Raw genomic sequence first — 15,710 nt, forward strand, 5'->3', positions numbered from 1 at the left:
GGCCTGCATGACATGAACAACTTTCCTCTGCCAGGTTCTTCTACTATGCCCCTTCTGCCTTGGAGCCAGCTGAGTATGAAATGAATTCTCTAGAAATCATAAATCAAAATAAACTATTCCTTTTTTAAGTTGTGAGTGTCAGGTATTTCCATTCCAGTGAAAGGGAAGTGAGTAAAACAAAACCTGAATATAAGTTGGATCAAATGACATCCTATGGATTTCAAGTCTGAGACCTCAAAGTACTGCTTTTAAAATGAGTTGGGATAGGTAAAGTTAATATATATTAAAGTACTCAAGGAAGGAAACACATATCATACCCTACTTCCCAAGTTACTTCTCACTTCCATACATTTGTACAGATACATTCAGATCAAACAGCATTCCCCAAATCATTGGAGATTCACACAGCTATGCCTTCTTTAGTATTTTTTATTTTCTGATCATATTTCATTGATGAGATTTGGAACATTATTTGAACACTATAAAACCTTATTCATTAAAGGAAACCAATAATAAGCTATACAAAATTAAATGATTTAAATAGCCCCAAGCTCCGTGTGTATTTGTGTGTGCAGAAACTGGAGAAAGCTAACTTTAATACAGTGTCCAGACTGCAAAATACAGATCCTTTTGTGGTTACTTTCAAGCTTCCTATAGAATACCCACCAATTTCTTCACTTCTTGGATCACAGGATATGCTAATTCTTTGGCCTTTGCTGATCCAGTGTGTAAAACCTTCTCTAAATATTGCTTGTCCATCTTCAGTTTTTCGATTTCATTCTTAATTGGAGCAAATTTCTCAATCACAGCCTCCGCTACCACCCGCTTGTAGTGGGCAGTATCAATGCCTATGCTACGGTGGACCACTTCCTCCACGGAGAGTCCTGTTACTGCAGCGTGGATTGCCACCAGGTTGGAGACGCCCTCTCGTCTAGCAGGGTCATAGGTGACCTCAGAAGTGAAGTCTGTCACAGCCTTACGGAATTTAGTCACTATCTCCTCTGGGCTGTCTGTTATCCGGACAGTGGCCAATCTGTCAGGGTCTGATTTTGACATTTTGGCAGAAGGGTCACGGAGGGATTTCACTTTCTTCATAGATGCTGGGTAATACCAACACACACATGCCAAAAAACAGAACAAAACAAAATATGAAACAAACAAAGCACCAGAAACGTCACTGTATAAATCTTGAAAACAACAAGAATATCAAATAATTATTATTTTACCTGATTATACAAATAATACTCATAGTGAAACTCAAGTAATGTATGAATGACTATCTCAGTCCTGATAACATTAACATTGTGCATTTTAAAGCATCTTTGAATGTACACAGTCACATAAAAATGTAAAATTTTACACAAAATTATGTCAGTCATTCTGCTTTTGTTGTGTACATATTTTAAACTATTCCTCTTCTTTTCTGCCCTATTACAAGTAATCTTTTCCTGTCTTTCCTGCCTCCCCTCCTCAATCAATTTTAACAATCTGTGGCAATTCTTCCATTTTCTCATCCAGGATTATGTAAGTTTTACATACACACACACACACACACACACACACACACACACACACACAGAGAGTCACATGTGACTTGTTTATTGCTGTTAGAATAAAGATGTTAATTTGTGCTTAATAAACCAGCGTTATTATTAGTAATTGCCTATTTTATGGCCATTACAGAAACATATAAAATTTAAATAAGTAAAATAATAATAGGTCAAAACATTAAAATCCTATTTATTGCTAAGGAAAGTTGACTTAAATGTATGGAGTACTCTGAATTTATTGTTGTGAGCTATTGAGCTAAATGCATTCACACACACACACACACACACACACACACACACACACACTGGATTTTTGTTTCTAACTGACACTAGGCACATATTATCCTCCTTTAAAATGCTGTCAGCTTAATAAAGATGGACAGTGCTCAGGTTCCATGATCTCTGATAGAGACTTGTGGCACCTGTCATGAAGAAGTTATACAGACTGAACAGCATCAGAAGGCTGGGGCTGACAGATCGGATCCAATAGGTGCATTACACACATTCCATCTCTCTGTCTCCATTTAGGTAGACAGAGTGTGAACCTAGTTGATTCCCTCTTGTTTTATCTAGATCTTTATTCAGCAGTTCTCATTCTTATGACGTATTTTATTGTATTTAGGAAGGCAAGGTACACAGAAGAACTCAGTGTAGGATCCAACTCTGATTTTAAGTAGACACAAATTGGTAAACAAAGTAAGATTTGCCAAGCCTTCATTTCTTTATTCATCTTATAGGAAAAGATATCTGCTCCATCAAATAAAAGTATATATTGTATAAATATACATATATATATATATAATTATAACGTATACACATAATTACATATTTAATACATTAAAGTATTATTTTTAGTTTTTGTTCTCTCATGCTAACTCAACAGTTTTAATTAACTTTTTCAATAATCCAATGCAGTCTAGTTGTCCTACATGAAAAAATGAGGATTCGAGCTATAAATCCTTATAACTGTCCGTGAGAAAGTTAAGTTTAGTAGCAAAACAGTCCCAAGTCTCTGTATATTATCCAGTCCTCTCTTCAAGTATGATTTAACAATCTCATTTGCTACTTACTTAGAATGGACTGGGGTACTGGAAAGAACTGACCGTATTTCTTGTTGAAACTTTGTGCTAGATCCTGAACTAACTCCATGTGTTGGACTTGATCTTCTCCAACAGGAACGTGTGTGGACCTTTAATAAAAGACAGACAGGAAAGCTCAGCAAGGCTGTGTCTTAGAAAGAAATAGTGTTGTAAGCAGCTATACTTCCTGTGCCTATTTCACTACTGATGTTCAACAAATATTCACCAACATTGAGAACCAATTCTTTATGTGTGTATCAGATGAATAGTTAATAGCCATTTGTCTATTCTGTTTTGTTTCTTCCACAGCAGAGAAATACAGCCATCAACACCAGTGTGATAGGACCTTGCTGGGGAGGATGAATGGGATTTTCAATAGCATATGCTGTACCCATAATTGCATTTTAAAGTCACTTTGTTTTCTCATCCAGTCAGGGAATATTATTCCAGGCTTAGTTAAGTACTTTTTACCTTGGAGCAGTGGCTCACAGTTGAAAGACACCACGTTCCCAACTTAGAATCAAAAATAGCAGAAAGCTCAGCTCTTCAGGCAAGAATGTTTCCTCCTTGGCACACAGGGAATAACTAACGATCTTTTTGGAATATACTTAAGTTTTAAGTAAATTGCCATCACAGGACAATTAATATGCTGTAGGGAAAGGAAATGAACAAAATCTACAAGTACAATGTAACTGGAAGTTAAAAACGATGTGGGATGAAGAAAGTTGGTATAAAAACTTACAGGAGTGAAAACACCTCCTCAAATCTATGTGATAGCTACTTCCAGAGAACATGGGCCTGAGGTTAAGACATGGGTCTGAAGAAAGGAACAAAGGAGATCTCAAGTTTATCTGTAACACTTTACTTTATTAAACATATGAAAAACAAAAAATCAGAATATAGGGAATTTATAAGTACTTTAATTTCATATATGAAATTTGCTGGGTCAGATCATGATGAGGTATTCCAAATAACAATAGAATTAAGCATTATAAAGTAGCCTTGGTGGGGAAAACTTTGTACTGAAGTGTTAGGGTGGGTAGAGTCAGGTGATTTTAAGTATGTATTTAATACTTGGCTGGCAAGTTTATATTTGATGATACAGCTAATAAGTGGTCATACTTCCTTGATCAAAGAAATTTAATATTACTGCTGTGAAAGAAGCAATTAAAAGTTCCTGCACACCATCTCAAGCCCCAGGAGAGGTTAAGATCATCGCTCCCAGTGGTCAAAGACCCATCCAGCTTCCAGCCACACTACACTGGACTCTTCAGGTTTTGGGCCTGTCTGGGCCATGACCAGTGACCTTCTTTCAATATGGGGAACTGGGCTTCAGAGGAGGTGAGTTCCTGCACACCATCCCAAGCTCTAGGAGACTTCAAGATCATCGTTCCAAGTGATGAATGACCCACCCAGATTCCAGCCACACTAGACTGGACTCTGAGGTTTCAAGCCTGCCTGGACCAGGACCAGTGACCTTTCAATCCAGGGAAGAGGTTTGCCTGCAGGGGTGAGTTCCTGCACACCATCAGAGCTCCGGGAGAGTTTAACATTCATCACTCCCAGAGGTCAAAGACCCGTCCAGCTTCCAGCCACACTAGACTAGGCTTGGGAGGTTTTGCAGCCTGACTAGATTACACCCAGTGACCTTTTTCAATCAGGGAAGTTGAGAGCACGTGAAGTTCCAGTAAATTGGTTCTCGCCCAGAGAGAGCTTTGGACCATCATCCACAGTGGTTAGGTCCCCGCCCAGCTTCCTAGAATACTGGAGGTGACATGAGAAGGCCTGAGGGCCTAATTGGACCACACTCAGCAACCTCCATTCAGTCCCAGGAGCTGAGGGCATAAGAGATGATTTCTAACACGTGCAGGGGAAGCCATGGAAAAACACTTGAAACACAGAAATATAGGAAAATGATGAAACGAAAGACCAAAATGCAATCTCAAACCTGCAGCCCAACCCACAAAAGCCTACGAGCCATGTACAAAGAAGAAAATATACGCCATACACCTGAAATAATAGCAACTGAAATAAAGAAGCAACTTCAGGAAGCTCTAAGGAATTCAAACAAGAAATAATCTCCAAGGTAAAAGAAGAAATGATAAAAGTAATGAAAGAGATGCTGAACACATCTAAAGAAGATACAGTTAAAAAATTAGAAGAACAACAAAACAATAGAATCCCTAGATGAACAATATAAGAAACAAACAGAATGAATGAGGTAGATTCAAAGAAATACACAGGAAATGAAAAATTCCATTGAAAGCTGTCAAACGAAAGCTGCCTCAACGAAAGTGAAGACAGAATTTCAGACCGCGAAGACAAGATTGTAGCTAGTGAACAGCAAAGGAAAGATCTTTTAAAAATAAGAAATCAGGCAATAATTCAACAGCTGCAAGATGATGCAAAAAAAAAAAAAAAAAAACCATAAGATTGATAGGGATAAATGAAAAAGAAGTGGATAACACAAACAATATCAAGAGGATATTTAGAGAATAGCTGAAAATTTGCCAAATATGAGAATGGAAACTGACATTAAGATTAGTGAAGCATATAGAACTCCAAATAACCATAACCAAATAAAACTACACCTAGACAGATAATAATCACCATCTCGGAAATTCAACGTAAGAACAGAATATTAAAACCTGTTAGAGAGAAGAGACAGATCACCTATAAAGAAAAACCTATTAGAATCAAAGCAGGCTTCTCAACACAGACAATGAAGTAAAAAAATGCATGGAGTGAAGAATTTCAGATCCTAAAGGAAAATGATTTCCAACACAGACTGATGTACTCTGCAAAACTGTCCTGCAAAAGGGATGGAAAAATAAGACACTTCCATGACAACAGCTGCAGAACTTCGTGATCACCAAGCAAACCCTGCAAAGAATACTGAAAGACAGCTTAGATACACATAGGAAAAAAATCACTAAGCAAGGCAAACAACTAAACTGAATGTAAGGATAAAGATGCAGCATCAGAAAGATAACATGTCAACAATAAACCAGCATATGACAGTTAAAATGGTCTCAATTCATCAATTAAAAGAAACAGACTGGCAGAATGGATCAAGAAACAACATCCAATCATATGCTGTCTACAAGAAATCCATCTAATACAAAATGAAACTCACTGACTGAAACTGAAGGCCATCTATGACAAACCAAAAGCCAGCATCATATTAAATGGCCAAAAAACTAAATGCCTTTACCTTAAAATCAGGCATAAGACAATGATATCCCTTATCACTGCTCCTATTACTAGCCAGAGCAATTAGACAAGAGAGAGAAATAAAAGGGGTAAAGATAGGAAAAGAGGAAGTTAAATTATCATTATTTGCAGATGACATGATACTCTACATAGAAGACCCCAAAACTCCATTGAAAGACTCCTAGATATAATAAATAAATTGAGCAATGTAGCTGGATACAAAATCAATACTCAAAAATCAATAGCATTCCTATACACTAACAACAAAATCACTGAAAGAGAAATAAGAGAAGCCACACCCTTCAAACTAGCATCCAAAAAATGAAATTCTTAGGAATTAATCTCATGAAAGAAGTAAAAGATCTAGAGAGGGTAAATTATAACACCCTGAAAAAGAAATCAAAATCAGAAAACGGAAAGACATCCCTTGTTCATGGATAAGAAGAATAAACATTGTGAAAATGGCCATTCTCCCAAAACTGTTATATAGATTCAACACAATCCCAATGAAAATACAATCAACATACTTCATATATCTAGAGAAATCATTCCTAAAATTCATTAGAATTAGAAAAGACCTAGAATAGCAAAGACAGTTCTAAGCAGCAAAGGCAAAGCAGGAAGCATCACAGTCCCTGACTTGAAGTTATACTACGAAGCAATCAACATATTACTGGAATAAAAACAGAGCTGAAGATCAATGGAATAGATCAGAAGATACAACCACAATTACAAACACACTCATCCACCTTATCTTTGATAAAGGGGCCAAATGGAAGAATGACAGTCTCTTTAACAAATGGTACTGGAAAAACTGGCTCTCTATATGCCAAAAACTAAAACTAGACCCATGTCTATCACCACGTACTAAACTAAAATTTAAATGGATCAAAGATCTGAATATTAAAACAGAAACACTATAACTGTTGGAAGACAGATTGGGTAAAATTCTTGAAGACATAAGGGTAGGTAGAGAATTCATAAACAGGAATCAAACCTCCTGGGAAATACTTCCCAGAATCAATACCTGGGATCATGCCTTATTAAAAAGTTTCTGCATGTTGAAAGAAATCTCTAGCATAGTGAAAAGAAAACTCACAAACTGGGAAAAAATCTTAGTGAACTGTCCCTCAGACAAAGGACTTCTGTCTAAAACATATAAAGAATTAAAAAATCAAACCCCTGAAATTCAAAGACCCAATCCAAAAATAGGCATCTGAGATGAATCCACAGTTCTCAGATGAAGAAATACAAATGGCAAATAAATACATGAAAAAATCTTCATCATCATTAGTCATTAGAGAAATGCAAATTAAAACCATACTGAGATTCCATCTCACTCCTGAAAGAATGGCCAGGATCAAGAAAACTGCCCACAACAAATGCTAGAGAGGCTGTGGGGAAAAAAGAACTCTCCTGCCCTGTTGGTGGGATTGTAGACTGGCAAACACTGTGGAGGTCATTCTGGAGATTTCTCAAAAGGCTTGGATTGGAAGTCCCATTTGATCCAGCTATACCACTTCTAGGCATATTCCCAGAAGAACTGAAAACATCACACTATAGTGATATATGTGCATCCATGTTTATAGCCACACAATTTGTAATAGCTCAGGCTAAGAAACAACTTATGTGTCCAACAACTGAAGAATGGATAAAAAAGTTGTAGTATTTTTATACAATGGAGTACTACTGAGCTATGAAGAATGATCACATTGAGATATTTATGAATAAATGGAGGCAACTCGAGACCATACTCATAAGTGAAATAAATCAAACTCACATGTATAAATACCACATAGTCTCCCTAGTGTTAGAAATGGTAAGAGTACATAAAAGTTTATGGTAATCATGATTCCCCATTACATTGCTTTGAAGCCTTATAACGTTTCCATTCATTAGTTGGAATGGTTTTATCCTAGGTTTATTATCTGTGATGGTATGAACAGCTATTTTGAAGAAAAGAAGACATAAAAGCCAGCGCTGATTTAATATCATCTTGTTTTGAAGTCCTACCATACTTTTGTTCTTCTGCTTCCATTGGTTCTATCATGTAGTATCTTATTGGATTTTATCATGTGTGGTAGTATAAATAAATTTTTTATGGACAATGAAATAATATAGTAACCATTGTTCATTTTCTGTTATTTGGTTCTGAATGCCCTGAAATACTTCCATTCTCTTTAATGGTTTTATACTACTTTGTTATATTTTATACTATTGTATATGAAGGTATGCTCAATTATTTCAAGGAAAGAGACATTATGGTAGCTATCGTTGTATCAGGTTCTCTTGTGGTGAAATACTTTGTTGCTTAAATTGTTCTGTTCTGAAAAAAAAAAAAAAAAAAAGAAGCAATTAAGCTGCCACTGCAAGATTCTCACCCTTTCTAAGTCTTCATACCCTGAATCAAGGGGATCAAAATGGTGCTGAACACACACAATTCTTTAAAAAATGAAAAGCACAGCAAATGATAGAGCTCGGTAAACACTAGCTACTGACATATATATTTATTTCTACCTGAAATAATAAAGAAGAGCTGGTAAAAGGAAGATACTATAAGGGATCTTAATGCTGGTATACTGCAATTTTTTTCAAATAAGATAATTTTTCTTCTTGATAGTTGACTCACTATATATACACAATTATCAACAGAAAATCTCAGAGATGATCTCAGTGCTGGGAAGCAGCCGTGAAATGGGTGCAAAATATACTTCAAACTGCCAGTTCACATACTCAGTCAGGTGATCCTAAAATGCTATAAGAACTCCTACTAAATGATTGTGAGGGTCATATCTACACAGCCAGGGGCAAAAAGTCACAGCTAATAAATGATACAAACAAAAACGCTTATTTTTTCCTCTCTTCAGTACCTTGCGAAAGACTACAGTGCACCTCTCTGAGGTATACATGAATGAGTGCTACTTTTGTAAGTTTCTCCTTTGGCTGGATCTTGCTATTGCTGTCTGGTAATTATAGTGAGCTGACATGCAGAGATCATTTTGACTGCCCCAAACCAAATTAGCCATCAGAGCAGGTTAAAAAGCAATTACAGTAGCCCGTAGGAAATCACCATGGACTGCAACTAACACAGAAAAAACAATTACCATAATCAATACACTTTAAGCACATCAAAATGAATATTTCCACATGTCAAAATGGTTCCAGATTCACAAAGCAACCAAACTAAACAGAAAACACATTTAGTTTTCGTAATGACGCTAAGTGTATCTTGCCTTATGTGGGATCCTTGTCTTTTTCTTACAGTTCTGTGGGGTTTTGATTTTTGAAAAAAAGGATTAAACATTTTTAAAGTGTTTCAACTGGTCTTATTGCTTCACGTGGCTTTTGCATCTGACTTTCATTGTTTGTTTCTGGTATTTCCTCCCTCTGCTCCTGCTGCTCCTTTCACCTCCTGCAATTTATTTTGGCGTTTACTTCTCATCCACTGAGTTTACACTCTGTATTAATTCAGTCTGTCTTTGATTTTACTCACTTACGGGGCTTATTCTCTTCACGTTTTCAACCTCTCCCCTCAGTCTTCCTTTCACTTCAGATAATTTAGTGCTGTTCTTTAAAAACTTACACGCAACATAATGCTATCCATATTAATATGTCTATTCTTTTTTTCTCTTACCCTGACTCTGCTTTGAGGCACATCATAAAGCAAAAGTCTTTCATAATTTTGATTGTTACAACCTCTGTCACATAATAATGCGTCTGATCTTTTTCTTTGGTGACTAAATCATTTTTTCTTTCATTTAGTTTCTTATTGCATCTAGTTTACTTGGGATGTACCCCACCTCTCTGGCAGAATTAGTGTCCAGGTAAATAATCACGGCGGACAAATATTTGCTTGCAGAGATTGACTCTCTCCCCCGTGGCCCCTGTCAATTGCTAGGCTATGTGAGTTCTCAGCACTGCCTCCTGGACCCTGCATAGGTAAGACAGGGGCTAGTGTGTCTTTCCTGTCATAAAGCATTGATTCTTCCTCACTGCTGGCTCACTGGATTTGCTATAATGAATCTAATTTAGTAATCTAGAGAAAACACACAACGTGAAAGGCTTGGGGTGGGTGTTATGAGAGAGATTACAAAGTTTTTAAACTTCTTCAAGGGAAGATACTGAATAGAGCCACAAATTCCTTTAACTATTCCTCTTTTGGGGTCCCCCATCTCAGTGCATGACAACACCATCAATTCAGTTGCATGAGAAAAGTGCTCTCACTGCTGAAGCCCCACCCTCGTACACATTGAGGTCAGGATGGAGTCCTGTCAGTGTGACCTCCTCAGAGTCCCTTACATTTGGCTGTTTCTCATCCTCTTCATTGCCATAACATGGTCCGTGTGAAACAGCTTCTGAGTAGACTGTTCAGCTATTCTTCTCTTCCTATAACTCATTCTCTACATTTTAATCAATTAGCTTTTGAAAAGTATAAGTCATATCAAATTCACTTTCTCCTTAAACTGTATGAATAGCTTTACACTCCTTTTTGGTGAGTGACCTGGATTGTTCAACATCTTGCCACAATTCTCTCCTTTCTATGCTGTCTTCTGGTTTTCAGGGGCTAGTCTGAGAACTACTTATCCCAGATGGCATTTCAGTAGAAGTTTAATTTAGTGTGGTACTTGCCCAATAGAAAGAAAGAAAAAATGATTTCTGAGGCAGTGTGAGCAAATATGTGGGTAGTTGTCAGACCAGACAAACAGAGTTTAGGCAGTAGCTTTCATGATCTCATAAAAGTTCAGGTCCCTCAAAGAATAGATGTAGTTCAAGAACTGGAATTCCTCAAACCAGTGTTAGGAACTTTAAATACCTAGTATCAGCTCTTACAAAGCTTATTTTTAGAATCGGTAGTCTGATCCACAGACATCACAATGACCCATCTCTACTTGTACTCTACCAGTTAGGAGTTTGGGGCCAGTCATTTTACTCTCTATACTCTTTGTTTAGGGTTTGGTTTGTGTTACGGTTTGGATCTTAAATGTCCTCTAAAGGCCCTGTGTTGAAGACATGGTGTCAGCTGGTGATGCTATTGAGGGGAGTAGAGCCTTTTAGCAATGACCTAGCAGGGCGGAGGTCAGGTCACTAGGGGTCTGCTCTTGAAGGGGACAAAAGGACCTGGCCCCTGACATATTCTTACTTCCTGGCTGAAATGAGATGAACAGCTTTGCTCCTCTGTGTAATCTGTTATTATGTAATTCCTCATCACAGCCCACAGTTACAAGGCCAAGGACTATGTGATGAATCTTCTGAACAATGAGCAAAAGTAAACCTTTTTCTCTCTTAAATTGATTTAATAGGTGATTTATCTCATGTATTTTATCACATTCCTGGAAGGGTAACTAACACAGTTTGGTGTTCACTTATTCGTAGTTTCTTGAGGCCTCTGTTCCTTATTTTCCTACGTTACTTCAGATTTTGATTTCACAACCTTATTCTGTTCTTCTATGCTTCTGTTCAAATTTTTGAAGACAATAATCTGATTAGTTGATGCAATCACTCTCATAACTATGAGTAAATTCAGCAATTCTTGCCTGAAATGTGATTTATCCGTCAAATAGGGATAATAGTATCATCCTTACGTTACAGAGCTAAGATTGAAATACATAATGTGCGTGTAGCAGCTATTATGTTGCATGGCAACTATTACTTAGCCCATCGTTAATTCTTCCTTCTCTTTCCCTCGAGGTCATAGGTACTGCCTTTAACCATAGGTAGTGAACAAATACTTGTTGAATACAAATAAAAACCGTGTGTATATGTGTGTGTGGAAAGAGAACAAGAGAGACACTCAATATACACTCAGTTATTTGAAATTAGGCATTTAGATGAGTAAAGCCATATGAAATAAAAGTGAGCACATGCTAGTCTAGAATATTTTACCTTTCTTCAAATATCTGTTATTTGCTTTTAGGAAAAGATGGTTTCTGTTCCTGAGTTAATTATCACATTTTACCAAAACAGTTACATAAACCCTTTGTAAGTCTATCTAGAAGGCTCCATTTCTACTCCTTCCCTTTGTGTTTGTTGTCTGGCCAACCATGCCACTCATTCTAATGCTGATTTTAACGAAAGCAAATACTAAATCTGTACTTGATTTGCATCACTGTTTTATGAAAAGGCCACACAGATTTACTAGCAGAAAAAAATTTATAAGTATTTCATTCACATTTCATTTGTCAGCCTATCACCTATCTACATATATAATGTAAATATTCATAGATATTCTAGCTATAACCTTTTGAAAATCTGGAAATATCTGAAACAAATAAAAAACATCCATAAGTGCATAAGTGGTCCAGCCCCAGACCAGACAGGAGGGAACTATCAGACTGTTTCCCTTACAGAACATTCAGAAGTCTACCTCATGTCTATGCTTAATTGTGGAATTACATACAGCAGGGGATGGTTAAGATAGCAGTCATTGGTTTAACATACTCAAATCAATAAATGTAATACACCACATCAACAGAGCCAAAAACAAAAATCTCATGATCATCTCAATAGATGCAGAAAAAGCTTCTGATAAAGTCCAACACCTGTTCATGATAAAACTCTTCAGAAAGTCAGAATACATGGTGTCTATCTCAATCTTATAAAGGCCATCTATGACAAACCAACAGCCAACATTATACTAAATGGGCAAAAACTGAAAGTCCTCATTCTAAAATCAGGAACAAGAAAAGGATGTCCACTATCACCACTCCTATTCAATATAGTTCTGGAAATATTAGCCAGAGCAATCAGACAAGACAGAAATAAAAGGAATAAAAATAGGAAAGAAGAAGTTAAATTATCATTATTTGCCGATGACATGATACTTTATATAGAAGACCCAAAAAACTCCATTAAAAGACTACTAGAGGTAATAAATTTAGCAGCGTAGCTGGATATACAGTCAACACTCAAAAATCAATAGCATTCTTGTACATAAACAACAAACTCACTGAGAGAGAACTTATGGAAATATTGCCTTTCACAAATAGCACCTAAAAAAATGAAATATCTAGGAATCAACCTAACCAAGAATGTAAAAGACCTATATGCTGAAAATTATAGTACTCTAAAAAAGGAGATTGAAGAGGGTATTAGAATGGAAGGATATTTCTTGCTCTTGGTTAGGAAAAACCAATGTTGTAAAAATGGCCATACTCCCAAAACTGTTATACAGATTTAATGCAATCCTAATCAAAATACCACTAATATACCTTACAGATCTAGAGAAAACATTTCTAAAATTAATATGGAAACAGAAGAAACCTAGAATAGCAAAGGAAATTCTGGGCAACAAAGGCAAGGCAGGAGGCATCTCAATTCCTGACTTGAAATTATACTACAAAGCCACAGTGACAAAATCAGCATGGTACTGGCAAAGAAATAGACCTGAGGACCAATGGAACAGATCAGAAGATGCAAACACAACTATGAAGACACTCAGCCACCTTATTTTGACAAAGATGTTAAACATGTTCACTGGAAAAAGGATAGCCTCTTTAATAAATGGTGTTGGAAAAATTGGCTTTCCACATGCCAAAGACTGAAACTAAACCATGCCTGTCACCATACACTAAACTAAATGTGGATCAGAGATCTAAATATTAAAACAGAAACACTAAATCTATTGGAAGACAAGGTAGGTGGGAAATTTGGAGACTTAGGAGTAGGCAGAAAATTCATGAACAAAATGCAAACTGCATGGGAAATGCTTCAAAGAATCAACAACTGGGATCTCATATTATTAAAAAGTTTTTGCACTTCAAAAGAAATCACCAACAAAATGAAAAGAAAACCCCACAGAATGGAAAAGAATTATAGCTGACAATCTCTCAGACAAAGTACTTATATTCAGAACATATAAAGAATTGAAAAAATCAAGCCCCCCAAATTCAAAGACCCTTTCCAATGTGTGCTTCTGAGATGAGCACACATTTCTCAGCTGAAGATATACAAATGGTGAATAAATACATGAGGAAATGTTCACAATTACTGATCATTCAAGAAATGTAAATTAAAATAGCATTGAGATTTCATCTCACTCAGGAAAGAGTAGCTGCCATCAAGAAATCAATTGATAATTAATGTTGGTGATAGGGGCTGGGGATTTAGCTCAGTGGCATAAGCACCTGCCTTGCAAACAGGCGGTCATGAGTTTGATCCCGATTAAAAAAAAAAAAAAAAAATGTTGGTGAGGATGTGGGGAAAAAGGAACACTTCTCCACTGTTGGTGGGATGTAGCCTGGTGCACCCATTATGGAAATAAATATGGAGATTCCTCAAAAGATTGGAAATTCCATTCAATCCAGCTATCCCCCTCCTGGGTACATTCCCCCCAAAATGGAAAAGATTATGTCACAGTGATGTATGTGCACCCATATTTATTTATAGCAGCATAATTTATAATAGCTAAATCTTGGAAACAACCAAAATGCCTATCAACTACAGAATGGATGAAAAAGATGTGGTATTTTTATACCATGGAATATTACTCAGCTATAAAAAGGATGATTTCGAGGCCTTTATAAGTAAATGGAGACAACACTATCCTCATAACTGAAATAAGACCCACATTTTTAAATATCACACTATCTTTCTAGTGTAAAAAAAAACAGTAAAAAACTGAAAGAGTATTAAAGTCCAAAATGTATAACAGAAATTGTGAAAGTGAAAGGGAGGGAAAGTGCTCTAAAGGATATAACTGTATGTAAGTTTAAGTGTGTAAGACAGAAGACCATATTACTAGGTTTTCATTAGATCATTGAACAGAATGGTTTGCATTGTGAATGTCTGAGTATCTGTCCGCCTTTGATTTTGTAACTTCAATAACTATTTCTAAGAGGACAATATATAAGTCATCAACTAGTAATATCTTAGTATTAATATTTCTCTTTGAAACTATGTATTACCTCTACTCTTTTTTGTTTTGTCTTTTTTTTTCTTTAAATAAAAAAAGACAGCAGTCATCTTGAATATCATTTTATATTTACTCTACAGTTTTATAGAAAAACTTTTTTTTTTTTTTGCCTTTTTCCTTTTTATCGGTACCAGGGATTGAACTCACGACTGCCTGCTTGCAAGGCAGGTACTTATGCCGCTGAGCTAAACCCCCAGCCCCTAGGAAAACATTTTTATCTGTTTGTTTGAACAAATTCTAAAAAAACATGTCTTGAGGAATTCTACCACTACTAGCTTCCTTTTGAAGATAAGCAAAAAAGTATCTTATGCCCTTCTTAGAACATATTCCAACCACCAGATAGATCAGTAAAAGTTAAAGGAATATTTACAACATGGGAATTCCTTTGCTACGGCAGTTGGCTGAGACAAAGTTAAGGTTTAAAAAGAAATGTGTACCCCTGGAAACATTAAACATTTTTATGTGAGAATCCTGATATTAAGTGACAGTGAGAACACTTTTAAGGATTACCCACCATATCTGAAACACTTATTGTTTGATATAACATAAAAAGACATTTATAACCTCAGGCTCTGTAATAAATAGGGCAGCATGCAATACATGTTTTGAGATCTTAAGCTATTTTTGCCAATGTCAACCTTTTAAAATTGCCTCTTACTGCCTAAAATTTTTGGATTGCTTTTACACTGAATGATAGCAACTTACATGTAATTTGCTTATAACACCCTAAGCTTTATCCCATTGATGTACTTGATAGGTTAGAGAACTATAGTATTTTAACATTCTGATAAATTATATTTTAGGAAATTGATAAAAATATACAGTGGTTACCCCTTATCCATGGTTTCAATTTCAGTTACTTGGGATCAACTATGGTCCAAAAGTATAAAATGGAAATTTCCAGAAATAAATAAGTTTTGATGTGCATGTTGTTCTAAGCAGTATGATGAAATCTTA

The 15,710-nt window shown here is 36.2% G+C and overlaps 1 protein-coding gene across 2 annotated transcripts in view; it reads right to left on the bottom strand.

Annotated features, from left to right (window-relative positions):
* Positions 1-411: 411 nt before the first annotated feature.
* The window catches only part of Wars2 (tryptophanyl tRNA synthetase 2, mitochondrial), an 85,135-nt gene continuing 69,836 nt past the window's right edge, over positions 412-15,710 (bottom strand). Inside the window, exons 5-6 of one of the 2 annotated variants that reach the window (XM_063256353.1) lie at positions 2,621-2,739; positions 412-1,100 (exon numbers count right to left, since the gene is read on the bottom strand). In XM_063256353.1, the coding sequence (XP_063112423.1) occupies positions 652-1,100; positions 2,621-2,739 (568 nt within the window). In that variant the 3' untranslated portion in view covers positions 412-651. The remainder of the gene's footprint in view (positions 1,101-2,620; positions 2,740-15,710) is intronic. The other variant, XM_063256364.1, reaches the window with a different exon arrangement.

The sequence above is a fragment of the Cavia porcellus genome, unplaced genomic scaffold (genome assembly GCF_034190915.1).
Source record: "Cavia porcellus strain 051 isolate PalLab524CR breed Dunkin Hartley unplaced genomic scaffold, mCavPor4.1 scaffold_1, whole genome shotgun sequence".
In the NCBI taxonomy this organism is placed as follows: Eukaryota; Metazoa; Chordata; class Mammalia; order Rodentia; family Caviidae; genus Cavia; species Cavia porcellus.